General features: G+C 43.8%; 1 protein-coding gene and 1 long non-coding RNA gene across 18 annotated transcripts in view; one reads left to right on the top strand and one right to left on the bottom strand.

Moving 5' to 3' along the window:
• LOC140901222 (uncharacterized) overlaps nucleotides 1–24,341 on the top strand; it is a 42,976-nt gene that overhangs the window by 7,849 nt on the left and 10,786 nt on the right. The window contains exons 3-4 of one of the 7 annotated variants that reach the window (XR_012155799.1): nucleotides 1,370–1,563; nucleotides 15,019–17,944. The exons of the other annotated variants lie outside the window; for them this stretch is intronic. This is a non-coding gene — a long non-coding RNA (uncharacterized lncRNA). Of the gene's footprint in view, nucleotides 1–1,369; nucleotides 1,564–15,018; nucleotides 17,945–24,341 lie in introns of those variants that run through there. 7 annotated transcript variants of the gene reach the window in all.
• The window catches only part of PTPN22 (protein tyrosine phosphatase non-receptor type 22), a 37,995-nt gene that overhangs the window by 5,428 nt on the left and 8,226 nt on the right, over nucleotides 1–24,341 (bottom strand). For 2 of the 11 annotated variants that reach the window (XM_073319637.1, XM_073319640.1), the window contains exons 3-19: nucleotides 17,835–17,943; nucleotides 17,004–17,080; nucleotides 15,790–15,885; nucleotides 15,321–15,359; nucleotides 14,783–14,854; nucleotides 14,608–14,667; nucleotides 13,137–13,279; nucleotides 12,218–12,284; nucleotides 10,778–10,855; nucleotides 10,155–10,247; nucleotides 8,141–8,217; nucleotides 6,732–7,525; nucleotides 5,023–5,106; nucleotides 4,752–4,882; nucleotides 2,409–2,436; nucleotides 643–723; nucleotides 40–146 (exon numbers count right to left, since the gene is read on the bottom strand). In XM_073319637.1, coding sequence (XP_073175738.1) covers nucleotides 40–146; nucleotides 643–723; nucleotides 2,409–2,436; nucleotides 4,752–4,882; nucleotides 5,023–5,106; nucleotides 6,732–7,525; nucleotides 8,141–8,217; nucleotides 10,155–10,247; nucleotides 10,778–10,855; nucleotides 12,218–12,284; nucleotides 13,137–13,279; nucleotides 14,608–14,667; nucleotides 14,783–14,854; nucleotides 15,321–15,359; nucleotides 15,790–15,885; nucleotides 17,004–17,080; nucleotides 17,835–17,943 — 2,136 coding nt within the window. Of the gene's footprint in view, nucleotides 1–39; nucleotides 147–202; nucleotides 724–2,408; nucleotides 2,437–4,751; nucleotides 4,883–5,022; nucleotides 5,107–6,731; nucleotides 7,526–8,140; nucleotides 8,218–10,154; nucleotides 10,248–10,777; nucleotides 10,856–12,217; nucleotides 12,285–13,136; nucleotides 13,280–14,607; nucleotides 14,668–14,782; nucleotides 14,855–15,320; nucleotides 15,360–15,784; nucleotides 17,081–17,834; nucleotides 17,944–24,341 lie in introns of those variants that run through there. The other 9 variants (XM_073319638.1, XM_073319645.1, XM_073319646.1 and 6 more) reach the window with 9 other exon arrangements.

Below are 24,341 nucleotides of genomic sequence, written 5' to 3'. Positions count from 1 at the left end.
CTGTCTTTCCTTCCCTTTTTCTCTCTCAGATATCTTTACCTTACTCCTCCTGAAGCATTTCACAGACTCTTTTGATGACTCTTCAGAAGCTTTATTTCCTGAGTCCCCAGGTTTGCTAGTGGAAGTCCTCACAGTAGGCTGCAGACCTAGGAAAAGAACACACAGCAAAACATTTCCAGAAGACCACATGCACATCCTCCTGCTTCATTTCTAAGCATCCTGTGTGTTATATTTACAGTCTCTTTATGCAGCAATTCTTGAAATTGGTGGGTTTTTTTTAATGTTTTGCCATTTTGTTTGTAATCTGCCGAGCAAATCTCCTAGTTGCAATTTTTTTTACATCCATTATATTCTCCTAAGGGAAGTAGTGGAAGCACCATTATGTGGGATATTTAAAGCTAGACCAGGAATACACTGTGAAGTACAACTAGCAAGGAGTGGGGGACAGGGTATGATTAGAGAGGAACTCCAAGACTCTTCCATCTCTGATTTCTGGAATCGTCTTTATTCAGTTAGCTACAGGTTTTTCAGAGAGGAGATTTTATTTGCTTGGATACCTGGTCTGGTTTCCTTCAGCTAATCCTTTAACTGAAATTATTGTGCTAAATCTCTGTTACAAGTGAAGAAGACATTACTACTTACTCTCCTCATTGGCAAGAAAGAATGACTCAGGGGTTCTTTCAGGAAGTGGAGGAGGGGAGGAAGAGCGATCCCGTTGTTTCTCTGAGATATCAAGTGTGACACAACCATGGGAAACAAAACAATACAGTTTATTAGCTTTTTTAAATCCTGTGTGACACGGTCAGACTGGTCAACTTGGGTATGACGCATGACAACTTAAGAGGCATTGAAATGTAACAAAGACAACGTACTTATATGTGAATTTCAAGATGTACTAGACCAGCAATCATTAACCCATTTATCAAGGATAGATGCTAAGTGTATTTGTCTGTGTTTATCTGTATCTTGTTAGAAGTTTAACAATGTAACCAGATTAGTTTGTAGATGCTAATTCCCTTTCATGTCTTAATTGCATTATATTCGGCATGCAGATGGTTCAGTAAACCTTAAGATCAAAGATGCAAGATAATGCAGGAAACTAATACTATTTACATTGTCTTCAGCTTAACTATCTATGCTATAATGAACTACTGTCTAATTGTCTTATGTGAATGAATGCAACTGGTTTACCTGTGTATGCTTAGGAAATAGATTAGCTTCAGAGCAAAAATCTGCACTGCCTATTCTTCATTGGGGGAAGGTCTTGCTGTGACAATTGCTGTGAGGAGGCTTATCAGCTTGCTAGAGAACTATAAAGGAAGCTTCAGGCCTGATCCTTTTCATCTCAGTTCTGCTTAAACTTTAACAGGGAAGGTTTAAGCCATAAAACTGAGGTTTCCGAGTTTACCTGGGAATTCTTATGGAAGAGCTTCAGCAGATGCTACACCTGGATTGCCTGTCTATTGGATTATAATCTTTTAAACTGATTCCAGAAAGACTTTTACAAATAAGCAGCCTTACCTTCTCTGCCATGAAACTGACCTAAGGACTTTACACATATTTGTATGTATATTGATCTTTTAACCTTTTGCACTTCTTTTCTTTTTATTATGAAGCTTTTAGTTTTAGCCACAAAAGGTTTGGCATCAGCATGATTATTAGGTAAGATCTGAGACTCTCATTGACCTGGGAATCAAGGTCCGGTCCTTTGGAACTGGTGAACCTCACATAATGGTGAATCAGGTTTTCAGTAACCACTCACTATATTAGACTTCGCTGTCTGGATGGAAGTCAAGGGCTAGAATGCTTAAAAGGGACTATTTGGCTTCTTGGTGACCAACCTGTTATTATAGAAGCTGTTTTGTTACTGGCTTGGTGAATCTAATTATAGAATAAACTGCCAGTTTTGATGATTGTGTGCCCTATTCCTTGCAGTCTGCCTTGAGTGTAGCATTCTCAGTGTGGCTCATCCAGTCCAGTTCCCATATCAGCGTGCTGAGCTGGACTGGGCTGACATCCCCTATGGTGACCACAGTAATGCAATCAGTATAAATCTACAATCCTTCCCAAGAGAATTTACAAGTGCCCATTCCCAAGAGAATGGCAGAGAATGTTCCCAAGGCAATAAAGAGTCTGAGAAGGAAACAATGACAACTCGTTTGCCTGATAAGACTGAAAGAAACAGTAGCACAAAAGGATACCAGCTGATTAGGAGATATAAAAACTAACACTAGCTTGGTTGATGCACTAGTTCGTCATGTGTACAACAAAGCTGTTCCTCTGGGCATGGAGCCTAGGGACTTTTACAAAGTACAGTTTGGTACAGTTACAGTACACTACTGAGTTACCTACCAAACAGACAGGTATCTCAATGGACTCAGTGACCGTAACATCAAGATAAACTGTACCTGATCTGGAGCTCCGGAGCTTCACACTCTGGAAACAAACAAAAAGGGAAAATACCTGAAATTCCAAAAGCCAAATGCAAATCTTTATATTGTGAGCAAGTAGGCAATGAACAGGAAATGATGTTGTTACAAGCACTGAAACACCCACATACATACACCTCCTACTAATGTAATGGAAGATGAGTTCTATATTTCTTATACTCTTGTTATTAATTGAATCTATGTTTCAGAGGAAGGATGATCGTGTGGTTAAGACACTGGCTGGGGGGTTCAATTCATGGTTCTTCTGCAGTCTCCCTGTGTGACCCTAGGCAAGTCACTAACTCTGTCAGTCTCTGTTCCTCATCTCTAAAATGGGGGCAACAATATTTTCCCATCTCATATGGGAGCTGGGAAATTCATTCATGGTTGGGAAGGACTCAAGCCTGGTCTACACTTCAAACTTAGGTTGACATAGCTATGGCACTTGGGTAGGAAAAATCCGCATGCCCGAGCACCATTGCTATGCAGACCTAACCCCCAGTGTAGATGCAGCCAGGTCGATGGAAGAATGCTTCCATTGACATAGCTACTGTTGCATGGAGAGGTGGAATTCCTACAGCAATGGAAAAACCTCTTCTGCCGCTGTAGCACCGGTGTCTCAGATGCTACTGTGAAGGGGACCCAGGGGTGGTGGCTGGAACCCGCCTTCAGGGAGGCTAGCCCGCAGCTCCGCCCCTTCTGCCCATGCATGCCTCCCCCCTGTGGCCAGAGCCCTGAGACCCCCTGATCTCCTCTGCAGCCAGAGCCCCGAGACCCCCTACCCCACCCTGCCTGGAGAAGCCCGGAGCGCCTCTCCACATTGGCCAGAGAAACCACAGGCTGGCTGAAGCCCCGAGGCTCCCCACAACCTGCCTGGAGGTGCCTGGGCCAGCTGCAGCCACTCCGCGCCTCTCCTCCCCAGATTCCAAGCTGCTCCAGGGAAAAGAATCTCTTCCCGAAGATGCTTTTGATATGCCCAATGCAGGTTCCGGGGTGGCTGAGGAGGTGGTATTTGCTACTCAACTTCCTGGGTTCATCAGTAATCTCTGGAGTCCAGGGAGATTACTGATGAACTCAAGAAGCTGAATAGCACATTCTGCCTCCTCAGCCACCCCAGAACCTGCATGGAGCACAATAAAGCTAAAACTTTGCCGGCAAACCCCACAACCAGGGGTCTGGCGGCCACAGCAGTCTCCCCAGGCCTATTATACCAACCGCCCATGAGGGGACCCCATAGATACCAAGACACATGTAAAACTGGCGGCTCGGGTCACTTATGTCATTAAATATCCTAGAGCACTTTTCACAAGGGGGTTAATTCATAGTGGAGCCCTAGTCAAATTTCATTACATTCCACTTTCCTAAATTCCCCCTGCAGTTTCAGATAAGTTATTCTTCACTTGGCTACTATGCCACCCCAGAATTAGCTGCATTTCAGGGGTGAGTTAGTGACACCCATGTAGACACTTGAGGTGTGTGTTTATCTCAAGTTAGCTAACTCAAGATTAAGTCCTAGTGAAGACTAGGGAAATTGGTTGTTTTAACACAGGTTAACAGGTTAAAGTAAATCCTAGGCTCCCCAGTTGTCTTTACCTTGACTTGTGAACTCATGTGAAAACTACTAGCTACTTTACCTTGTGTTATCTATCTCAAGTTAAAAACACACCTTTTTTCCTAGTGAAGATGCATTCTTGTAGAGAGCTTTGGGATCCTGCAGGAATTATGGTGCTATATAAATGAACATGGTTATTTTTAATTGGTTAGGCAAGTTCATCATTATTTATGCTTGTAATACAAAAGGGCAATCTCCAAATATTTGTTCATAACTAAGTTTCCTAATTTCCTGATAGTCCTTGTTTGCCACTTCACATCTGTTGCATTACAAGTTGCTGCTGGGTATATTTTTAAACATCTTTCTGTGTTAGCTACATTAATATAGGATCCCAGTTCATTGCTTTCATGCTGATGGGATGGCTACACAGTGACTGAGTGACTCATGTCTCCCTCTGCACTATCTCCTCTCCCCATCCCCAGTGAAACTCTGGAATGTATTTTGGTCCTTATGATTGTAGACATTAATGTGGTGGCTAGTGGTACTTCTGTTTTCTCTTAAACCACATTGGCTACTACCCTAGTAGTCTGTCATGACAGCCTCAACTAAGATCACTTCTGAAGACTGAACTCTGAATCTGAAATCTGCAGTAGTTTAAGAAAAGCACATGCCATCCAGATTGGTGTATTCCTTGCAGAAGCAGGGAGCATTACATGGGGATCTGCATAGCAATATTGCTGTAGAAGAGATAAAAACGTCACTTTAGTTACCTTACTTGGTCTCAGTCTTACTGAGTCATCAAATATCTTTGGCTGAGACACCCCACTCCATTCTGAAGAGGTTCCAATGTTTATATTTCTTGGTACAGGTTGGTGGTTTGACGTTGCCAATGGAGGTTGACCTGGAAAGAATTAAATGCAAGAGGGATTTTTTTCACTTTCTGGGTAGCCCAAGTAATTCGTTGTTGGATTCTGTGACTCAAGCATTGAGCAAATCATCAGAACTGTCACCTCAGCACTTCTTAAATTAGCACTTACTTACCAGTTTCATTGGCCACAATAAAGGACTCTGGGGTTCGCTCAGGCAGAGGGGGAGGAACATCATCGTCTGGATCTGGAGAAGCTTCTAATTAAAGAGACAGGGACAGTTATTTGGATTTCTTTGGACAGTCCTGCCATTACCACAATACACAGCTAAGAAGAGTCCCTACAAAGCTGTGCAGCCTTGAGAACTGACTCACCCAAGTCATTTAGTCCACCTCAAACATCTAATATAAACCAATTGTTGACAATCCATCTTCCCACCAAGAAAAAAATCATCACCATTTTCCCAGGCTGTAAGGGATACCCCCATAAGCAATCCACAGAGCTTGAATCCCATCCATCTTGAGCCCTGGCAGCTGTTACCCAACCAGGCACCATAGATTGTGATCAAAATCTTCTAAAACTTTATTTTTAAAATCTAGGTATATTCCAATATGATTTCCACTTGCTCTAGATAATTATAAAACTGTGTGCCTGCTGTGTCAGCAACAGAACACCCATTGTGGAGCAGGATCAGTTCCTATGCATGTTAACCTGCATAAACTTAAAATTAACATTGTTACTACTAGGTGGCAGTTGTGTTGGTAGCTATGCCAACCTAAACTCCAGTATAACACCTTCAGTCGGGGATTAGGGGTCTGAAATCCCACAGAAAGCTGGAGAATTTCCAATGATGGAGGGACCTCAGAGCACTTTTGACATTTGGGTCCTAAAGAGCCTGAACAGAGCAAAGGTGGTTTTAGTTTTATTTATTTTTTACTCCACACCTACAGCAATTCCAAAGTAACTGACAAATATTGCACTGATACCATTGACTTGGACATGAAGAGAACAATCCTGTACCCAATGGAAACTGTGGAGTAAACTTTATGTGGGCAGAATGTAACTTTTCAGGCTTAAGTTCAGCCAGAACACCAGGAGTGAAATCCTGGCCCTATTTATCTCAGTGGGAGTTTTGCCACTCACTACAATAGAGCCAGTATTTTCCCCAGGGTTCCCATCCAGAATTCTTTCAGAAACAGCTATGGAATCTTTAAATGACTGAGGGAAGGGATCCTTAGAGGAGTCACTAAAACCACTTCCGACAGCTCCCTTGGTTTTCCGTGGAGTGATCCAATCCAAGTACTAATCAAACCCAACCTTGGTTATCTTATATCTGCCGAGGTCACAGCCTGAGGTGACATGGTAGCATAGAGCAGAAGTATTAGAGGGATTCTGATGGTCATGCTACCCCAGAAAATTATGGCAATTTCTATGGAAAACTGAGGCAGAATCAACAGTTTGAAGCCCAGTTCTACCCACCACTCTATGGTTGTGGTTTCTACTGAAGTCAGAAGGAACATTTGAGTCCTTTGTCCAACTGACAGGTTTCAGAGTAGCAGCCGTGTTAGTCTGTATCCACAAAAAGAAAAGGAGTACTTGTGGCACCTTAGAGACTAACAAATTTATTTGAGCATAAGCTTTCGTGAGCTACAGCTGAAGTGAAGTGAGCTGTAGCTCACGAAAGCTTACGCTCAGATAAATTTGTTAGTCTTTAAGGTGCCACAAGTACTCCTTTTCTTTTTGTCCAACTGAGTGGGAGTTCTGGATTTGGAAACAGAACAGGCTGCAGGAAAATCCTATGTGAATTTCAAAAAGGTATCACACAACACAGGGTAAGACCCCGGAATAAGTGAGCTCAGATGGCAACACTGCCAAACAGCTTACTCTGCAAGGATGCCTGCCTACCATCCATTGGGTGAACATGCTGGGACAGAGATGTTGTCACTGGAGGACTGGCCATAGTAGAATCCAAGGGCTGGATTGTGGAAGTTGCAGCAGGGAAAGAAAGAGAAACTGTTTCATACAGCTCTGAAAAGTAGTCAGTAAACATCGGGGATCCTGGATCATCTGAAGAGAGCGAAGAAAAGTAAGGGTCTTCCGCCGAGCAACAATGTGAGGAAGGATGTGGGCCACTGCTCATGTGCCGCGGGGCAGCGTCTGCCAGTCTGCTTAAATGGTTCAGTTCAACAGAAGAAAAGTCTGTCTGCCTCTTAACCTCAAAGCCCACAGAACTGCAGGAGTTTGGTAGCCAGGGGTCCAAAGAGGGTACTGCATCCCCTCCATCCAGTTCCTGGGTGTCTCTCTGTTGCAGCAACTCAAAAGGAGTTGATTTGGTTTGTATTAATGGGGCCTTGACACTAGGGTTTCCCCTACATGCAGCTGTAGATTTCAGATTCAGAGGAAGCTCCTCAGAAAAACTGCTGATCAAGTCTAAGCTGTGATGTTTCTGGAGTGGTTCCCCAGACAGCAGAGTGTCCCATTTCGCAGCGGCACCTGCATTCTTGCTGCTGCTGAAGTTCAAGGCCCCAGAAGAAAGGGCTTGTCTAATGGGAGAAACACTGTGCCCATAGTTGTCATGTACTGTTGAGGGCCTACAGCTTGACGCATCAGTCAGTGATATTTCCCCTTGTACCATATGATCAGAACTTTGATGTAGCTCCTGTTCCCCTCGTGCTGAACTGCAATAAAGTACAATTATATGAGAGCAGAACTATTTACTGCTCAGAAATCCCCATTACTCTATAAGCAGAGCTCCACAGTGTTTTAACCCCAATGTCCACACAAGAGCAAGTCCCCAACAGTCCTTGCCATGTTTTTAGGGGGAAGCTCATCCTGTGCATTGAGCCTACACAATGCTTGTGGATCAATGAAGTCATGATTGAGCCTTACTTTGAGGGCTTAAGCCATGAATAAACCTGTGCTAGCCCCTCTGCATGGGTGAATTTTACCAAACAGCAAAATAAGTGTTTTCCTGATCAAAACAGAAGATGCAAATCAAAATCAATCTTTCTTCTAAAATATATTGAAAAAGAGACCCATATAAAATGGACATTTGGTACCTGAATCTTTGTAGGCAATTACCATGTCCGTGTCTCCCTAAAAAAGTGTCTATTTTTGTTTCAGTGTTTTGTGTGCGCTTATTATGACCATTCTCTATAGACACACACAGGATCTAAGTGCTAGAAGAACAGCCACATCGCCAGCTGATTACATAATGTTATTTCATCCTGGAATTGGAAGTCACTGGCGCATGGCACTTGCACCATGTGTGTCTAGATTAGACCTGCCCTTACCAGCTCGGTAGTGTCAGAGAATAAGTTTCTTCCAGTGGGTTCAGAAGCGGCTGGAGCCTTGGATGGTTTGTTTGAATCTATTGAAAGAGAAGGTTAGCTCATATTATAGCAAGACTGTCAAGGAAGCATGCAGGCAATTCACAAGGTTTCATTTCACTTTGTTATTCCTGGTGATTGGCTCTGCCAACTACCTCTGCCTACCATTGATTATTTGGAAATGGAAATGCAGGAACAGCAGAAACAGACACTGTCTTATTGGAAGATGCATTACATATGTTTTTACAAGAATCAGACTCTTCCCCAAAAAGTTTGCAATGTCTGTGCAGCTGGCTGTGCTTCTAGGACCCACCTGCTATCTGGCTAGGTGGAAGTTGGTTTTTCTTTTGACACTTTAGTTGTGCGCTCATGCCCTTCTTTTGGTAAAGTGTTTTCAAAGGACAGCCAGGTCTCTGCAACTGAGAAGGTTTGGCCAAGAGCTGTAAAACCACATCCGGACTCAAGTGTTTCTCTGCTTTCTGTCTCAACCTGGACTCACATCTGCACCTAACCATGTGACTGTCCACAGCACAAGAGAAGGAAGCTGACTCCCACAATCTGCTCAACCAAGTCTGGCTGAGAAGTCTCTGCAAATACCAATTTATTACAGCATGTCAAACTCAGGTACATATTTTAAAGGGTTCAGTTTGAAAGTTGGGCTTTATTGTGGAGTCAGTCTGAAGACCTTTGCTGAACATGCCAGATATTTTTCATTGTAAGCCCTATTTCCACCCCCTTGTAACTGAAGTTTTTCAGTCTGAGTCTGTTTAGAAATGCTTTTTTTTTTCCCCCTCAAGACAGCCAGACAAGCCATGTTTGAGGTGGAGGGCTCTGAGCAATTATAACAAAGAAAGGTCAGAATTAAGAAGTGTTTAACTCTGTTTGGGATGTTACAATTCAAATATGACTTGACCACATAATTTTAGACTCAGATACTTCATCCTACATCAGAACTAGTCCACAGGGCTTGAAAAGATGTGGCTGAGGAATTTACATGTATGTTTTCACTGTACATTTTAGCCTCTCTTCTTCTAGGAGTTAGCTGTAATGGGCATTATCTAGCGCAGCTCCTATCTACTTTGTTGGGAGCAGAACCTTTTGTATGTCTTTGATTTGTGTTTTGTTCTCTTACAGTAGATTTTTCTCAGGGGAATTCAGGATCTCTTTTATATTGTTAGATTCTAGTCAAAGCTACCGGAGATGAATAAAAGAGGTGCAGGGCCCAAGCCTGGATTGACAGCTGCTGCTGCCTATATGGCATCTCTCAAAGCAACATGTTAATACTAGCTTTTGCCTCTTATCGCATCATCCATCCCATTTGGCCAATGCTGCCAGTTTGACCGCCCACCTGTCCAATGAATTCTGAAACTTTCATCTGAAACATGGACAGCCTTCTTGAACTAATCCATAAGGACACTATGCTCCTCTCCTTTTGATCCCTCCTCAAGACCCAGCTCTGCTGGGATGCCTACAATAAATCAGCCAGTTGAGATTGACAGTTTGGGGAAAGTCAATACTTTATTCATTCATTATAATAAACAATTAAACAAAAAAGCAAACAGAGCCCTCCTCTGCATCTTGCTACTGTAACAGGGATTGCATAATGAAGGGGAAGGCTGGGCTTGTGGTCAAGGCACTTGACTGGGATTCAGGAGATTTGGGTTCCATCTCTGGCTCAGACTTCCTGTAGGACTGTAATCTTTCTGCCTCTGTAGAGGGTTAGTGAGGATGAATGCAATAATGTGCATGTGGTGCTCTCATACTACAGTTTTGGGGACCGTACATGCACCTACATAGATTGGAGCCCCTTTGCGCAACCCTAATATAACCATTAAATGTACAAGAGCAGCAACTGCATTCCTTTATTGCAAATCACTTCCCAGTTCAGCAGGGCTTGGAGGAGTTTGAATCTGAGCTAACACATCTCAGCCATAAGAGGACAGCTAAAGGCAGTATGCATTGGGAGGACAAATCTTACCTCTGTGGCAGCAGAGTCTGACTGGACAGAGAGCACTTCAATCTGTCTTTTAAAGAGTTCGATCACAGCATCGTAGACCAACTCATACTGTTCCTAAATAGAAAACAGAAGAAACACAGGAGATGCAGGTATCCCCGTTACTCACATCCACTTCAGACAGCAGCCAGTTCATCTGAACCATGCAACATATTAGCTCTTACAGTGCTGGAAATTCCAGTCCTGGGATTAGGTGAATTCTCAGAAGGGGTTGTAGCTGCTGTTTTCAAATGGTCAAGGTTTGAGTATGTGTTAATAGCAACTGAACAAACATGTTGTGTACTGAACTTCCTCTTCAATACATCCCAGTTGAAGCCAGCTTCACTTACTGGATAGTAACTTGTTTCAGCATAGACAATCACAAGTAGTAAGCTACATCGTCATGTACTCATTTGGTTTCTCCTGATTAGCTTCTTTTGGGAGAGGGTTTTACAGAATACAAAGCAACATGCCTGCTGCACCCAGGGGCTTACCCCGCAGTGTAACAATACAAGTTTGGTTCTTGCAAACCCTGAAGAGAAGTTATGGGTCTGGTTTTATAGCAAGCATTTAGTGGCAATGACCTGCTTGGAGCTTTCTGAACATACCTTGGTTTGCACTATTGATGGCCTTTGTGTGCGCATTTCCTGGACCAGACTAAAAATACTGAAGTTCTCTGGAACAATCTTATAAAAGAGAGATCACGAGAAATTAGAAATGGGCCTGAACCAAAACCACTCCCAAATGGTGATGCAGTTCAGACCTGGATCCAAACTTCAGCCCCATTGTTACAAGTAATCTTTACTGCTTGTGATTTCTCCTTTGAGGTGGGAAATGATTCATCAACACATATCCTGTCCCATCTTCTACTCATTAGGAGGCATCCCCTTCTCTGACAACAGCATGAGAGACAAATACAAGTTCCATGGGGTGCAAAGAGAAGCTGAATTTATGGCAACCTGCCTCCGATGAAGTGAGCTGTAGCTCATGAAAGCTTATGCTCAAATAAATTTGTTAGTCTCTAAGGTGCCACAAGTACTCCTTTTCTTTCTGCTCTGAACTGTGATCTAGATGGATTTTAGTGTCACCATGATGCAGAAAATAGCCACTCCTAGGATCCTGTGTTGAGACAGGCATTCATTCAGGAATTACTTCACTTTATTTTTTTACTTCATTGCTTTTAATCTAGTTTTAGAAACCTGAATTTCTTACACTAAAGGACAGAGGATCAGGACTGCAGCCAGGCACAGGATTGCAGGCAAAAAGCCAGTTTAACAACTGGTGTCAGAGCAGTGGTAAAGCACTGTGACCTGCAGTTCAGGTAGGAGGGTAGCAACAGAAGAGAGGCTTTTATTGGCTCTTTATGTTTTAGATTGTTTTAAGGCCTCAGGAGTGGTTCATATCAGCATGTGGAGAGAACACAAGTCTGTGAGGAACAGTAAACAGTATGGAGGAGGAAGAGACAGGATGAAATTAGGACAACATGAAACAGTATGGAGTTTATTAAACTCATCTGACACTTAACTAATTAGCCTCTCACAGTTTGTATGGCAACTTCCAACTTACCTTTATGTATATATATTTCTTCTTACTATATGTTCCATTCCATGCATCCGATGAAGTGGGCTGTAGCCCATGAAAACTTATGCTCTAATAAATCTCTTAGTCTCTAAGGTGCCGCAAGTACTCCTGTTCTTTTTGCCTTCAAAGAGTTGGGCCAGCACAGGTGCTGGAACTAGGAGTTCTGCCGCACCCCCTGGCTTGAAGTAGTAATAGCAACCCTAATACATGGTTTCTGCATTCAGCACCCCCACTATAAAAATTGTTCCAGCACCGCTGTGGGCCTGAGAGAGTTTATGAGAGAATTAGCATGTGAAATATACTCAAAGGCAGCAAGAGAATTTGCTATAATTGGGAATATGATTCAAAAAAGACTGAGCCAGACACAGGCACTTTGAGGAGCAGAAGAGCCCAGGGTAAAAAGCAAGCACTGGGTAGGCATGCAGGAACACAAAAAGACTGATCCCAGGCACTGCTGAGATACTCACCCCATCCTTCAGCAGCTTCCAGGTATAATCAATGGCACAAATAACTCCTGTTCTCCCACAACCAGCACTGAAATAAAAATCGGAGCTCTGAGATTTGAGGAGGGGCTTTGTCTTCACTTATTACTTGACATTCAGCTCTATTTCTTCTGTGTTTTTATTCATGGATCAATACTGTTATTCTGCAACTGATGCAAATCCAAGTCCACATTGCCTACCCATGCACTGTATTTTGTGACCAAAGGCAGACCAATCATATCATATCATATATATATCCTATCAGTTCCATCCCTGAGCCGGCCTCCAATGATGCCTTAAGGAGGGAGCTGGCTGCTGACTCCAGTGCATTGCCCTGTTCATTTCAGCCATGTTACTCTAGAAGCAGCACCTCTAGTGCCTTACTGACTCCCACAGCACACTGCAGAGCAATCACGTCCACACAGGATTGCAATCTCTGCAAACCGATGTGGCAGCTATTCTTCCCTTGGCAACAGAAACGTAGATTTGCCAGATTGTGAGAGAGCATTGGTCCATCAAAACCAGTACCCTCTCTGCATCCATCAGACAACGCTGATTGATGAGCTGCAGGAGGATGAAAAATCCCATGTTGCACTTGAACAAATTCCTTTCATAAACCCTATGTGATCAGTTGATGCATGGGGACTGATTATATTTTTCTTGGTATGTAACTACAAATATAATTGTACATACAAATTAGCCAGCTTTTTTTCTACATCCAACCATTCAGTTTGCTCAGATACAGCTTCTGGCTTTAGAACTTACTCTCCTCAGACAGGGGATTTGACCTAAGACTTTAAAAAGTGACAGGCTTTTTAACCCCCACCTAAACAGAAAGAAAGAATCTATTCCATTCACCTGGGGCTAAATAACAGCATTTCCCTTGCCAGTAAAACCTCCTTACCTGCAGTGAATACAGATGGGGATGTTGTCACCTGCCTGGTAGCAGCGCATCTCCCAGATAAGCTTAAGGATGGGGTTGATGGAGGAGGGTACATCATGGTCTGGCCAGTTTTTATAATGGAACTGATAAACAGTGCGAATTACCTGTAAAAGAGAAGAAAGAGGAGGAGCTAAGGCCAGGAATTCTGTCAGTTTTACATGAGGAGAAAGCCCCATGTCTCAGATGTGCCAGTCGGTACAGAGCCTACAAACAGGTGTGGCCATTCCAAGATCAAAAAGGCATGAAAAAAGGCAGTCTGTGCTACACCCCCACCAGGCCCATTCACACTATATTTCCGACATACACCCTGTCTGCCACTCCGCAAATGTTCTCTTCGGCCTTCTTCATTTTACACGGCACTCTCTGTATTGCCTGCTAATAGTTTCTAGAGAGGAAACAGTGAGGCAAAGGCCTGGTTTATGCTAGGAAATTAGATCTATATAACTATAAAGAAAAGGAGTATTTGTGGCACCTTAGAGACTAACCAATTTATTTGAGCATAAGCTTTCGTGAGCTACAGCACACTTCATCGGAGCTGTAGCTCACGAAAGCTCATGCTCAAATAAATTGGTTAGTCTCTAAGGTGCCACAAGTACTCCTTTTCTTTTTGCGAATACAGACTAATACGGCTGTTACTCTGAAACCTATATAACTATGTTGCCCACATCCCTGAGTGATGCAGTTAAACTGACCAAACCCCAGCATAGACAGCACGAGGTCAATGGTAGAATTCTCCCTTTGACCCAGCTCCTGGTTCTCAGGGAAGTAGAGTAAGAAACGCTCCGCGTCGGTACAGTAGAACTTCAGAGTTACGAACACCTTGGGAATGGAAATTGTTTGCAACTCTGAAACGTTCGTAACTCTGAACAAAACGTTATGGTGGTTCTTTCAAAAGTTTACAACTGAACATTGACTTAATGCAGCTTTGAAACTTTACTATACAGAAGAAAAATGCTGCTTTCCTTTTTTTTTTTAAAAAAAAAGTAGTTTATGTTTAACACAGTACTGTACTGTAATTGCTTTTTTTTGTTGCTGCTGCTGCCCGAGTGCACTTCCAGTTCCAAGTGAGGTGTGCGGTTGACTGGTCAGTCCGTAATCCTGAGGTTCGACTCTTGTGTTTTCACTGAAGTGGTACGGCTGCGCCGCTGCTGCGTTTTAAAGTGTGGACAAGCCCTACGTTTTTCTTATCCAGAGAATATCTCAGCTAAAACAGCTGCAGAAATTAGGGTTTGACAACTTGGCTATTTTTACTTTCTTTAGTATATAATCACTATGGAATAAAAAAATAACACGCTGTGGAATATTGGCAGCTCCTTCAAAGCTTACTGTAGAAACCCTGTATCTCCTGCAGTCAACAACGGTACCGTTTGATTAGAATAAGCGCAGTAAAGCCAGTTAGATGCTCTTCCTGCCTGACCATTTCCCTACTTACGTTGTTCAGTGTCACCTTTAGAGTCCGAATCACATATTCAGTTTTCTTTTCCTCCAATTCCTGCAGAAGCAATACATTAGTCACTTTCTGCAGATACGTGGCACTGGTTTCCATAAAGGGTGCCACAGATTGTGGAACACTTGTTAGGCATGATGGAAAAGGCTGATGTACTTACACAAGTGATGGTGAAAGGACCACACCGGAGTGGGGAATTGCCCACCTCAACCCAGTACCGCTCACACTTTTTCTATTATAAAAAGCAGGAAGAGTCTGTAGTTATTTGTCTCTACACCTGCCTGCCATGTCTCCTGCCTTGTCTTCCCCAATGGACAGTTATTTGTTTCGAAATGCCTGGCTTTTGTTGCTGAGCTGACTCTTGTCTCCTTCTTCCTTGGGGCTCCCAATACACAGTTTCTCCAGAGAGACAGCACCACTTTCTGATGATTCAAGCACCTGCTTGGCTGCTGGAGCGAGCCACCAACATCACAGTGTGTGATCTACAGAGACCTCTCTCTCTTGCAGAAGCTAATCTCACTCTCAGAACCAGTTTGGAGATGACTGAACAAAATCGTGTGCATTTGGGAGTCTCCAGAGATGAACTATTCACTGATTTCTGAATATGAACTAATTCTTTGTGAAACCCAATGGAAATGCACATTTTTCCTCCCCCTGGTGACACCAAGACACTGGCTCCATGCTCCGACATTACTCACCTTCCCCATTTCAAACTCCATGCAAGCCATAACCACAATCTGTAAAAATAAAGTACATAAAAGCCTGAATGTCTCTTAATCAGGGGAGAAAGGCAGATTTTAGATAGGATAGTTAAGTAGCGGTCAGGGATATTTATCAGTTGTGAGAAAAATTATTTTGGGCCATCATATGGCTCTCTTATTCTGATGCTTCTCAGCTAGGCAAAATCTGGGCACTGTTCACAGCATGGGTGCCAGAGACCTTTCAGCTCCAAAGCTCTCCCATGGAAGACTGTCATGAGACAATACTCATCCATCATGCTGTTTTTGATAAAGACTCTCATGAAAAATGCAGTGAGCATGGTGCACAACTCATGACCCTGAAACACTGACAGCACATACCCATTATCCAGCCAGTAACACAAATACACAGGGACTTTATAGCAAAGCTGTAAAAATACATAACAGAAAGCACCAATCTGCACCTTACCAGGACTTCATATTCCCAAATCATCCTCCAGAAGTCAAGAACAGTGGTGGAGAGAGGACCCTGGGTAGCTATATAAGTCCTCGGCCCATATACCCCCTAAAATGAAATTCAGATTGCATATGAATATAATATTTGTATGGGCACTAAGCACCCGAAGAGACAGAGCTAACTATAATTTAGAACTGTACTGCATTTACATGAAAAGACTAATGTGCTTTAATGACTAGGACAACTGTAGTTCCTTCAGTTTTTTGTCTGGCTCTCTGAAAAGCTATGCGTTTTAGCCCCTGCAATATCACTAGTTGGACTGACAGTCCAGTCAACAGCTGACTAGCAGAATCTACCCTTCTCTACTGATAGTGAGAGATGGGTTTGGAACAACCCTCGCCCCTCACTTCCAACCAGCATCAATTTTTTTCTATTTTTCGGGGGAGCTTGGTGACAAATGTTCAAAATACTGATCTGGTCCATATTTTGCAGTTGGGCATATCCCTACTTGTTAATATCCTGGTCTGGCATCCTTTGTAATGGTCTGTACCCTGTACAAAGTGGTTAGGCAACATTCCTTGGCACAGATGGAGGGAAATATCTCTGCTTCAACCACAGCAAGGGGAGAGGCGTTTACAAACTGAACAAAGCTGTAGGGGTGGAGGAACGAGGTACTGACTTGCCCCTTGTTTCTTGCTGGCCACAGATGCCTCGAGTTCTACTGATGTAATTGGGTCTCAGCACTGATGTGGGTGCAGAGCTTCCTGTCTGAGCAGTGGTGTCAGAGGCCTTTGCTAGTGGCAGACAGTGTAGAGTCACGCGCCATTGAACACATACACACAAAGGAATATAAAGCTGATGGGGGACACAGGGCTCTGAGCTTGGAGCTGTGATGTGAAAACTGCTCCCCTCCCCAAAATCATGCACTTCTCATATACCAAAGCTTGGCTTCCTGGACATTTTAAGGGGTGTTGATATGGAGGGTTCTCAAAGGTCTCCTTAATTTCCTGCCAATTTCATTATCACCCCCACCATGGTGAGCAACCCCATAGCCAATGAGGATGGGACGGAGCTCCCTCCAGACTCTGGTACAGCTCTAGATGTATGTACTTATTCTATATCAGCCTGCCACTGTCTGCTCATTCCTTGCAGCACTGCCATGGGAGCTGCCTTTTCACAGCTCAGTGTGATGCACTTGGAAGTATGTACTACAAACCAGGCAATACCTTGATGAAGTTGGCATTTATGTAATGAGAATCTTTATCTGATGTGATGAGGGAGAGCTCCACTCTGCTGTGATCAACTGCAGGGGAGAGAGAAAGGAGTAATTATTGTTTTTATTGTATCACATTAGAGCCTAGAAGATCCAAGTTTTGTAGATTTTAAGGCAAAAGGGACCATTATGATCATCTAGTCTGACCTTCTGCCCAGCATAGGTAATAGAATTTCTTATTGTGATTCCTTCATCAAGCCCATATCTTATAATTGAGCTAGAGCACATTTAAATCAAGGCCCATTGTAGTAGACGTTGTACAAGTACATAGTATGACAGTCTCTGCCCTGAAGAACTTACATGGAATTAATGTGTCCCAGAGACATCTCTGTCTAAGCCTTACTTCTCTGAAGTTGGACAGCATGCACATTATACAGCAGACTTTCATGTAACAACTTACCTGATAAATAAGAAAAAATATTTTCCCCTACTGAATAACCTACAAATCCCCACAACTATGTATATACATTAAAATATTAAAATGTGACATCTTAAATATGAGTCATGGCATTCAAAGCATATTAGGAGTTGGTCTGTGGAGGGTCACATGGATATATGCACAGGTATGTCTATCTGATGAGCGTAGGAGAGCATGTGCTTATGTATGCATGTCCTGATGTGTGCTGCATAGCCTACATTGGTGTATGCATGCCCATACATGCTAGGCTTACATACTGATGTCTATATCCACGTATGTACTGGGCAGGGGAGGAGGGAGAAGCTAGTATGACAATAACTGGTAAGAAAGAAAGCCTAACTTGCAAATTTGGTATTTTCAACCTACAGGGTAAGATGTCCTTGTATCGATTTTTCTTGATGTTTTCTGGTTGCTCAGACGCTGCAGTAGGGTATATTCTGTCTGATCTGTATTTTGTTGATTGCCTTTTCAGTTTCTGCAGTAAAACAATGGAACAGATTAAAGCGAATGATGTACAGGCAGCACAGTGCTAGAGAGCATGTCTGACGGTCCCTAGGGGGCCAGACTCGCCACCACAAAGCAAGGTCTGCACAATTAATTCTTTCCTGATTGGCCTCTCTCGAGGCACTTAGCACGAACAGAGCAACAGTAGCCACTCGAGAACCATTTTGCAGCCAGGACTTCTTTGAAGACCAGAAAGTCTGCATGCTGAGCTGGGGACGCTAGAGGCTCTGACACAAGCTTTTGAAGTGCCTCTTTAGAAAGTTATACATTTATATGGAACACAAAACTTCTGCCGTACAAACTTATCATTTTCAGCATAAATGCCAAGCAGACAACAGACAATAGTGACATTAAGCTATCTCCAACAAATGACAAGCAATTCACTTTTCTCACACTGTAGCGAAGAACTGAAGCATCTTTGTCAAATAATCTCTGGTTTGTGGTACCACCTGAATTAGACTGAGCTGTGAAACAAGAGGAACTGAAGAAAAGCAATTGCAGGTACTGCTGAACGGGATTCTAAAAAAGCCAACACATGGCTCCAAGAGACCTCTAATAAGTCTCTCTTTGGTAGGGTAAGGCTGCTGCATTGTGGATTTTTTCCCCTGCTGCCAGAGAGGTTATATGGAGTTTTGCTGGTGCAGTGTAAAAGGATTTGTGATTTCACTGGGCTGAGCCGTTAGAAACACACCCTTTGCTTCACTACACATTGGCCTTTAAAAGTACTAAACATTTTATTATTACTGCCCCCATTTCTTAATGGTAACATCTGGCCCACTGTGCTCGGTGGTATGACAGGCAAGGAATTAATGCTGCTGAATTTCAAACCAGACCATGAGGGATGGTCCCAACACCTCTGTGCTTTGAAATCCTGAAGTCTAGTGCTCACCTTCCTATTGCTCCTGGAGTTGTGTTATTGTGCAGATCTTTTGTTGCTATGGAATGATTCTAGGAAACGATGGCCTGTTCCATGCTGGCCTTAGTTCTGGCATTTCTGCCCCTGGCAGACCCTAGAGTTTAGTCTCTGGGGAGACTAATGCAAGGGTGCCTGCCAGAGGATTTGAGTGAGGAGCCTCCATCCTGTCTGACAGAGCTGATGCTTTCTTATGCCCTTATAGCCCATTTCATGGTAGCTCTGTGGTTACCTCTGGGATTTGGAGATGAAGAACAGCAAATAAAAAGCTTTGGGCTAAAAGTACAAGGTCACTCAGGCTAATGTTCCCCTTTAGAAGGAACATGTCAGAAAGTTCCTGCTTCAGTTACTGGGGCATGCTGGATGGGCAAGGGGGAGGCTGCACAGCTTTTCTTTGCATTTAATATGCATTGAATTACCAGCTGAGGCTGCTCTCCGACAGGATGTGGAAAGCGTGGCTAACCAATCAGGCATTAGGGGAAAAACAAAACACATTGGTCTCATGACACTTGGACAAAAATAGCTCTGTGGTCTGGTGCGGGAGCACTGAGAAGCTGGCATCCCCAAGGGAAAGATGCACTTGGAAGGTAGTTTTCTCCTAAAAACTAACAGGTTCGACTCATAGGTTTATAGGAGCAGAACTCTGCATTTGCCCTCTAGTTGAGGGATCACCCAGCAGTTTGCCAGAAACTCATGAGAGGCAACTAAACTAATTTGCATCAAACAACTGGATAGCAGCACACTTCCTATTTAATAAAGGAGGTGCAGCCCATGAGGACTACAGTCCTAGCAAGCAGTGCTTTCATGATCCCACTTTCTCTGCTGTGTATTGTGCAAGGGAGAAGGTCAGAGCTAGTATCTGCTTACAATTCTGTTACATTTTCAAAGTAAATGTAGTCCTTGCACACAGACGACTGCGAATTTGGAGAAATTGAGCGCACATTTAGGGATTGCATTAATAAAAGGAAAGACTGAGTTTGGAACATTGTGAAAGGTATAGAAAAAGAAACTAGAGAAAGTGTTATTTACCCTTTCATACAATACAAAACCAGGGATCACACAATGAAATTTAAAAAAAGGGAAATACTTTTCCACACAATGTACAACTAACCTGTGAAACTCATTGCCATGGGAAGTTGTGGTGGCCAAAAGTGGAACTGGGTTAAAAAAAGAACTAGATAAGTTCATGGAGGATAGGTCCATCAATGGGTATTAGCCAAGATGGTTGGACATTACCCCGTGCACCACCTCTGGGGAGACCCTAAACCTCTGACTGCCAGAAGCCATGAATGGAAGACGGGGGTGGATGACTCCATACCTGCCTTATTCTGTACACTCCCTCTGACGCTCTGGTAAGGGCCACTGTTGGACTGAGGACACTGGCAAGATGGACCATGATCTGACTCAGTATGGCAGCTCTACTTTAAGCCCCATTTATCTTTTAATCAATGTGGACAGAATTAGTCACAGTACAAATAATTACTCAGAACTATTATTCAAACAGCTACTATTCATTAACAACTCTTTCTCCATCCCCAAATAAAAAAAAAAGTTGTTTATGTGCCTGTTAGCAGCAGCAAGAGTCCCAGCCAGACATCCCAGGAGGCTGAAGTTCCCTGCTTACATGCAGGGGCCAGGGCAGATGCTGTGCAGACATGGCACCAGCCTGCTTCAGGCCTGATGTGGAGGAAAAACCAGCCTCTGTGGCACTTCTGCTGAGACTGCCAAGGAAGAGGCCAGTCATGGTGGTCATTTCAGTAACACAGAAACATGCCCACTAGAAAGCAGACTTAAACCCCAACTCATTTCACGGCACTGAACAGCCATCAGGTGGTAAGAGCTTTCCATCACTACTAAACTGGGTTGGATTTGAAATCAGACTTGAAGGTGAAGCTTCTGTATCTCATGACCAATCTCCTGAGCCAACGAGTCAGCAACACTCACTCTCAATTGTTTCCCTCAAGCTGTGAAGCCCACTGGTTGCACAGGACTCTCAAGCAGAGCCCATCCACCCCATCCCAAGGATTTGGGAGCCTATCAGTTGAATACAGTAGAGTCCAAAGGTAGAAGAAAACTCTGCCCAAGAAGTTTTCATTCACCGTGCTTCAATCCACACACCTACAAGACCTGGGTTTCAAAGAGCTCTCCAGTCAGAAAAGGGGGAAGGATTCCTTCTTAGCAGGTCCACCTGCTTGTGGAGATGTACAGGCCCTGTGGTACCATGAGGAATTGCCATTGTGCTTTGACTTATGGCTGAGTGAAGCTAGCACAGAGCTGCAACGAGGCACAGGGAGGCAGTGAGCTGGTGTGGAGGAGACTGGTTTCAAGGCCCACACTATAGACCTGTTATGGTCCTGTTTCCCTTTTGCCTGTTGTTCTGGACTCCGTGAGGTGAGTGACTTTGTAGTTTTTTGTACACACTTATGGCTTTTATGGGTGTCTTGTGACAAAGAAATCTGCAATGTGGGGTTTTGGAACGAGGACTATGGAAGGAGTTATAATTAATTTTATTTCCAGTTCTTTTTCAGACTGATCTTTAGGGAGCAAATCCCACTCCTAACAGTTTAGTTCAGGGCAGCATTCAGAATGACAGTGTTTGCCTCCTTCACTCTTTTCTTCGGACGCTCCATAGCAACTAGCCACATACACTTACAGCAGCCAGCAAACATAACTTCCCACTTTCTCCTTAAAACTCACCTTTCCCTAGAGTCCCTCATAAATTCATCCATATAACCCTAGTGTAAGTAAAACACCAGACCTCTGGATCTACACACAATACGGGAGCCCTCATAGCCCCGTCGCCTTATTACGTATTGCTTCACCACAAACACCCATCTGGCTTTGTCAGATTCAGTTGACACATTTCATAGGGGCTTGATTTCCAGAAAGCGTGGCGCATTTGTCCTCTGACGACCAGTGAAGGCATCTTAAATTGTGAACCCAACATTACCAGACACTTTTGAGAATCTTGGCCTGTGTCTTTACTTGCTCTGAGGCTGATCCAAAGCCTCTTGAAGGTAACAGAACAACGCCCCTCAACTCCAAGTGCAGCACCTTGTCCATCTATGCTGCTATATGTTAAATTTTAAATGATAACATTACTACCAAGAGAGGTTTCAGTAACCTAGAGACCTGTAGCCTATTCCCTAAGCCATCCAGCATCTCTCGCTATACAGATTAAAAGGACATGCTGTGTGGAGGCTGCAGACAAGCCCTAACAAGAGAATAATTCTGTACATGGAAATTCAGAAGTTTTTAGACTAAATTAACTTTAGAGTCAACATTAACTTTAAAACATCTGATGAGTTAAGGAAACAGCTGTCACTTGTCATGTTGTTCTACAGTCAGAGGGAGACAGGAGCATTGTCATATATTTGGGTAGAATGAGTCAGTAACAGGGCTGCAGAAGTCACAGGACTCTTACGTATCAGACCCACATTAACAGGAACATAGGGGGAAATCCAAGTGCAGGGGAATAGCAGAATGTTCTCCCTGGATTCCAGATCTGTAACTCCCCTAAACCTGCTGCAGATTGCACCCAAGGCTGGACTTTGTGGGTTGCACCCCCTTTAGTGCTGCCCCCCACTTCCAAATAATGTTTTTAATGAAGGGGACTAGAGCCACTTGGCATTGAAGGACCAATACTTTAAGCCACAACTCCAAGCCAAGTTAGTTTCTAGTCTGCATCTTCTGTCACCACTGAGCTTGACATGAGGCAACTTGGCAGGCGGACGGATTCCGGCGACGTTGCAAATGCGAACAGCCAGGGTTAAGCTTCTCAGCGTGAGGCTGCCCCAGTGGAACATCTGGGCACAAATCAAGTACTGCCACTGGCACCAGCCGTTACACAATTTGCACGTGCAAACAGCTGTTTGTACGCAGCGGGCGTCTGCAGGGATAACGGACACAGGCCTACTGTTGTGGCTCATGCATGGCAAGCAGATTTGAAAGTTTGGCCCTTACCAGTTTTCTTCTAAGGATCTTAATTCACAGAACAGCTGTCTGGACGATCCTGGGCTTTGGGAAAGGCCTTTCCCAGCACCAGAGAAAACACTTTCCTACCTACTATTTTTGGCAGATTGCAGGCAGTGCAGAAGCTACACACCCACTTTCCCCAGAGACCAGCACATTCATCCTGGCCTGACGCCCCCAATAGCTCAGCCTCCCTCACACGATACAGCACAAGCTTTAGAGACTGAGTGGGGAAAGTCAGCCACCGGTGACATTGCTTTTTTCCATGGAACAATTGGACTGTTACTGCAAGGTACTCAGCACTCAGACTAATCACTGCTCTCTGACAAGAGGCACCTGAGAACCGGAGATAGTCAGTGAGCAACTGACATTTTCCTAAGCCTTTGAAGTGACTCCTCTCTAGGAAGACATAGTGGGGGCTGGCTCATGTGGGGGCCACCTGAGCAGACTGGATTCTCACCAGCAGTCTTGGCTATGCACAGCCCCCTTCCCTTCCCCTGGGACGATGGAAGGGGACTCTGTTCACTAGTTACACAAGTGCCTCCGGGATGCTGAAGGCTTGTGGCTGTGACAGCATCACCATCCTTCTGAGGTTTCTAAGTCTTGCTGAGCAATAACAGTGGGGACTCTGTCCTAGAGCACCAGGGACTAACCCAAAGCGTGGGGTTAGTATGGAGGCCAATCTCCAGCTGGTATGTCCAAAAGCAACTAACTAGGTAAATCCCCAAATAAGATTCCTGTGAATTCCTAGGACTGGGTCATTGTTAAACATGAGATTCTGGATTTACATGACAATCCCTCCACACTGATAAGCCCATGCCCAGCTGACAAAGATTGGGGCCTTGAAAATAGGTGCATTAAACAGAACTATTACATTATGATTGGTGTGGAGAAAGTAAATAAGGAAGTGTTATTTACTTCTTCTCATAACATAAGAACTAGGGGTCACCCAATGAAATTAATAGGCAGCCGGTTTAAAACAAACAAAAGGAAGTATTTCTTCACACAACGCACAGACAACCTGTGGAACTCTGCCAGAGGATGTTGTGAAGGCCAAGACTGTAATAGGGTTCAAATAAGAGCTAGATAAGTTCATGGAGGTTTGGTCCATCAATGGCTATTAGGCAGGATGGGCAGGGATGCAAAACCATGCTCTGAAGTGTCCCTAGCCTCTGTTTGCCAAAAGCTGGGAGCAGACAACAGGGGATGGATCACTTGATGATTACCTGTTCTGTTCATTCCTTTGGAAACACCAGGCTTTGGCCACTGTAAGAAGACAGGATCCTCAACTAGATGGACCATTGATCTGACCCAATATGGCCATTCTTATGTGACTCCGCAAGGAAACCTTGAGCCCAGCCCCCTGGCCAAATGTATTCCAAAGGGTCCTAAAATGTAGATTAGGACAAAGAGAGTCTATAGCAGCTTTTGCTGCTGGTGACCTGAAGCAACAGGGAACTTTTATTCAAGGGGGAGAGAGAAAT

This window comes from Lepidochelys kempii, chromosome 21 (genome assembly GCF_965140265.1).
Source record: "Lepidochelys kempii isolate rLepKem1 chromosome 21, rLepKem1.hap2, whole genome shotgun sequence".
Taxonomy (NCBI): Eukaryota; Metazoa; Chordata; order Testudines; family Cheloniidae; genus Lepidochelys; species Lepidochelys kempii.
Note: the sequence above shows the minus strand (reverse complement) of the source record. Positions and strands in the feature narration are given on the sequence as shown.